General features: G+C 53.1%; 1 protein-coding gene across 1 annotated transcript; it reads left to right on the top strand.

The window, feature by feature from the left end:
* Nucleotides 1–646: 646 nt before the first annotated feature.
* NECAP2 (NECAP endocytosis associated 2) lies at nucleotides 647–3397 on the top strand (the record flags this gene model as incomplete). Its single annotated transcript, XM_009707715.1, has 7 exons — nucleotides 647–738; nucleotides 843–947; nucleotides 1418–1499; nucleotides 2047–2155; nucleotides 2568–2745; nucleotides 2899–2983; nucleotides 3349–3397. Coding segments are annotated over 7 exons (700 nt in total), but the record flags the coding sequence as incomplete, so codon positions are not given.
* Between the last annotated feature and the right edge of the window lie 1587 nt (nucleotides 3398–4984).

Raw genomic sequence — 4984 nt, 5'->3', positions numbered from 1 at the left:
ACATGGCTTCTGTCCTCTCCCTCCTTCCCCACAGGGTGTCTGCTCCTCCTGTCACGGGGGTGTGTGGGGTTTGTCGCTTCCCCGTGGGGTGCGTGGGGTCCCTTCATCATAAGGTGTATGGGCCCTGCCCCTCGCTGTGGGGCAGCAAGACCTGTCCCTCGTGAGGTATCTCTGTCCCCCATCCCTGCCGGACACCCTCAGCGGGGGATCGCCGTACCCCGATTGCTTTGGAGCTCCTCTCCTGTCCGTCCTTAGCCTGGACTAAAGGCTGGCCTGGCAGAGCTAGGCTGTAGCTATCACGGCTCAACACCTCCAAGAAACTGCTTTCAAGCTGGAGATCCTGCAGAAAGGGAAGCGAAACCTCTTGTGCAATTCTTACCCAGGCCCTGCTGAGACCTGACGCCTGGTTTTGCAGGGGGCCAGCTGGTTTGGGGTGAAATGAGAGATGTCGTGACAAATCTACTTCCTTCCGCAGCAAGCTTTGGGTGGAAGTGGGTTCTCACTTGTGCTGCTTTGGTACTGTTAACGAGGAGAGTCAAGCGGACGAGCTCTGTGACACATTATGGTGGCACTAAAATAGGTTGGTGGTGCTGTCTGGGATGTGAGAAGTGGTTCAGACATCCGTCGCTGTTTCCTCTTTCTCCAGAGCTTGGCTGGCCCAGCCGGCATGGAGCGGTAGGCTACGGATCACAGCCAAGGGCAAAATTGCATACATTAAGCTGGAAGACAAGACCTCAGGTAAGGAGGAGGGAAGGCGACGGCTCCATGCCACTTCGTGGGGAGGAAGATGACACAGAGATGCTACGCCCTGGTCTTAACTCACTGCCATTTCTCTTTTTCAGGAGAGCTTTTTGCCCAGGCACCGGTGGAGCAGTTCCCTGGCATCGCTGTGGAGAGTGTGACGGACTCCAGCAGATATTTCGTCATCCGGATTGAAGACGGGAACGGTACATCACGATACTTGGGGGATGGGTTTAGGCAATCACCTCAGAAAGTCTTCAGTGCCCTCACTGCTCTTATTTTGAAGGATTCCTGCTTTCAAGGGCTAAATACTAAAGGGCGTACAGTAGCAAAGGGAGGAATTATCTCACTCCCACACACCAGCCGCGCTCTGTCCTTCACCAGGGATAAAACCAGTTTAATTTTGCTACTCAGCATTAGAGTGAGGGTGCCTCTGTATGCAGGATCATCACCGTGATGCCAACCTCTGTTTTGACTCACTTATATTAATTTAAAAGCTGGTTTTGCTAAGCCTGTATGTACAACCAACAAGCTAAAGGTATCTCCAGTCCTGTATCTCAGTCTCTGGAGTCCCAGCTGCAGCTGGAGGAGGCGGCAGGCACAAGAGTGTGCGAGGTGGGGCATCCTGTGCCTCTTTCTCTGCTGCTTTGCAATTCCAACCCTTACTCTTCCGCAGGCCGCCGTGCTTTCATCGGAGTCGGCTTTGTTGACCGAGGGGATGCTTTTGACTTCAATGTGGCTCTCCAAGACCATTTTAAGTGAGTTCCTGCCTCTTTCTCTGTTCTCTCAGCCTGGCTCTTTTTGCAGATGTCTGCTAGAAATGGTGGGGAAGAGGAAGCTGTGAGCTCCTGTCTTGCTTGAGCGGGCAAGCGTGGTGTAAAGAGGTGGAAACGCCTGTTTCTCTGCACAGCCTTTGCGCAGGCAGCTCTCCCTCTCTCAAATATTTCCCAGTCGGTATCTGTGGAGTCCCAAACTGGGCTTCCCAGTCCAAAATTGGGCAAATTCCCTAATTGCTTTCCTTCTTTTCATGTGCCACCAGTAAGGGGCTGCTCCTGAGGCAGATAGAGGGGCTTTGGGGCAGGATGGGATGTGCTGCTGACTGGAGGATCCGTGTGGCTCCAGCGCTGAGAGCCGCTGGTAGGAATGGTTTCCTTGGTGCTGCCTGTACCACATTGCTGTCGCATCACATCCAGCACCTTTAAAGAGCTGCAGCCAGACAGAGGGGATGATCTTGGGCAAGATTTGTCCAGGAGAGCCTCAGGCTGGTTGTTGACGTGTCCTTTTCTGCTTATTTAATTCCTGCAGATGGGTAAGGCAGCAGAGCGAGCTGGCCAGACAGGCTGAGAACCCTGATCAGGGACCGAAACTGGATCTGGGCTTCAAGGAGGGGCAAACCATCAAACTCAACATTGGGGTGAGGGGCTTTTCCAGCTAAATCTATTCCCAGCCTTTCCCTTGGGTGGCACAAGAGGAAGCAGCAGCTTTGCCCGGAAATCCCCGTGCAAGAGGAGGCCCAGAGCAGAGCCCTTCATGATAACGCTTCGTGCAGTGATTTGTAGAGGGGTTGTGTTACACTTCCTGGTTACAGAACCGGGTCTGTGGGTTTGTGGTGGGGATTTATGGGTAAAAAACATCCTTGGTTTGACTCCTTTTGCTGTACCAGCAGTGGGATGTCGCAACACAGCATTGTTTGGTTTGTGTTTTGTTTTTGTTTTTTTTCCCCAGAATAAAGCAGTTTGGATTTGTGCGAGACGTGGTTGGGAGAAATCACGCTCCAGCTCTGGATTTAAACGTGATACCGCACAAATTTCCTTCTCTTCTTTCAGAACATGAAGAAAAAAGAAGGAGCAGCAGGGAACACCAGACCGCGTCCCGTAGGTCCTGGGGGCCTGAGCTTGCTCCCACCACCTCCTGGAGGAAAATCTCCTGCTCTGGTTTTTCCTTCCGGAGAGCGGCCAACTTCACTCTCCACACCTGCCCAGCTCCCAGGCACCCCCATCGTAGGTCCGTGGTCATGCAGGGATGACTGTAAAGCTCTTTAGACTCCGTTTTATCCATCAAAGTTGGGAAAACAAGAGGGGGGAGTCTGAGAATAAGAGTGGGAAATAACTCCTGGTGTTTGTTTTCTCTCTTCCCGACTTTCCTGGCTGCCAACAGACTCCCTCTTGTCCTGGCCGCAGCCCGCTGCTGCTCCCTCTGCCGCTGCCACCGACCTCTGGGGAGACTTTGCCAAAGCTTCAGGGTGAGGCCGTGTGGGGTTTGTGGGTGACGTGGGCGATCTAAATCCTACTTGTTTTGCTGAAAACCCCTGCTGGGGTAGGGCACCAGTCCATCCAAACACCCGTTTGGGATTTAAAAGCGCCTCTAATGGCATGTGTTCCAAATTCCTCAAGTTCGGTGCAGGTCCGTGGGCTCTGCCTTCCTCTTCCTCCCAGCGGTATGCCCCGTCTTCCCCCGGTGCTCTGGGCCACTCTGTGCAGCGGGGAGCGTTTTGGGGTGACCCTGGAGGACCCGTTTGCGGCTCCCCAGCTCCCTCCCTGCCTGCCACAGTCCATTTCAATGTCCAAACCCTCTTTTTTTCCCCATTCTTTTTCTTTCTCTTTCCAGATCGGCTTCTAACCAGACTCAGGCGAACACAGGCTGGGTTCAGTTCTGACCCCGGCCCCTCATCTGCTCTTCCCCACATGGGTGCTGGGATCGTCGTGATTCCTTCGGGACCAAAGCAGGGGCTTTGCCTCCTCCCTTGCCTCCCACTCAGCATCGAAATGCTGGAAGAAGTGCCAGAGAGAAAAAGAACGCGTGCCTTAAAACACTCCACACCAGTACCCTCCGCCTTGGGGGCCTTCTGGTTTCTACCTGGACCACAGGAAGCCTCTGAGGCTTCTCTTTTTGCAAAAAAAAGCCATCAGCTTCCTCACCTCTCCTTAGTAACGAGAGGGTGAGCGAGTGCTCACAGCAGGAGGACTCTTGCTCGCAGTGCTGCTGCAATTAAGGTAATTTTCACTGAAGGTTTATGCACTAGAGCCTCCTCAGAGACTTCTGTGCTTTCTCCTTGCATATTTGGGCTGGATAAATCCTTCCCTCGGCGGGGAGCATCCTCCTGGAGACATCTTGCCTGTGAAATCCAAACGAACGAGATGCTGAGCATCGCATCAGTTTTTTTCTGAGCACTTAACTCTGTGAGGCGGGAGGTGGGGAGCCAGACCGCTGCGTTTTCATGCTGAAATTGCTGATTTCTTGCTCTGGGAAGTTTGTTTTTTCCTTCTCTATTTTGAAGAAAGATTTTTTACTTCCTTCTGTGGACATTTTATAAAGCGATATATGCAGTGAAGGACAGAACGGAGTCGGTCTCTTTGCCGGAGCTGGGGTTGAGGTTCCCGTTTTAAACAAAGAAATATTTTCTTACCTATTTATATTAAGGCCTTTCGATGTATAAAGTCCTGCTTTTTTTCAGAGCATTGCATTTTTTTTATTTCTGTTTCCAGCTGAATGACAAGCATTTTAGTTTCAGAGCTTAACTGTGCCTGGCAGCGCGCGCACAAAGCCAGGTGAAAGCTGTAACACTTCAAAACAAATAATAAAATGGTTTTGATGCCGAATGTGAATTTTTTTGGCCCCCTCCCCGCGTGGGCTTGGAGGGGCTGTGATGAGGTTTTATGGTTCCCCCCTCCTTGCTGGTGTCGAGGAGACGGTGTCAGGCAGCGAAGCACAACAGACGCTTGTTGCTTAGCAGTGGTTTTATGGTTGTGAAGGACTCCGAGAGGGGAAGGTAAGGAAAGAAATGGGGGGGAAAAAAATGAGGTTTCTTTTGTCCCCGATGCCCGGGGGGAGCCTCGGGGCAGCTCCCGCTTGGCTGGAGGAACCCAAGATCCCCTAAATCCTCAATCCCAGCTGCTCGCCCCCGCGCCCTCACCTCCTCGCCGTTAATCTGAGGCTCTCGGGGAGGAGAACGGCTGCTTCCCCGGGCTGCAGAGTTGGGAAGAGAGGGGCTGGGAGACCCCGATTTTTTTGGGTGGCTTGGGGTCCCATCTGTGATCCGTCTTGGGAGTGGGGGTGCCTCCAGCCCCCGGCACGGGGGATTTTGAGCTGGGGTTGGGGATTTACTTTCAGCTTTCCCTGCCAGAGTCGGGGCAAAAACTCCTTAATTACCACAGGGGGTGAAATTTGCTGCCCTGGGGTGGCTGCGGAGGCTCCGGCCCAGGGGGGGATGCGTCCGCGGGGGGGTTAATACCGCTTTGCCCTG

The sequence above is a fragment of the Cariama cristata genome, unplaced genomic scaffold (assembly GCF_000690535.1).
Source record: "Cariama cristata isolate BGI_N322 unplaced genomic scaffold, ASM69053v1 scaffold40839, whole genome shotgun sequence".
Classification (NCBI taxonomy): domain Eukaryota; kingdom Metazoa; phylum Chordata; class Aves; order Cariamiformes; family Cariamidae; genus Cariama; species Cariama cristata.
This window is presented reverse-complemented; position numbering and strand designations above follow the sequence as displayed.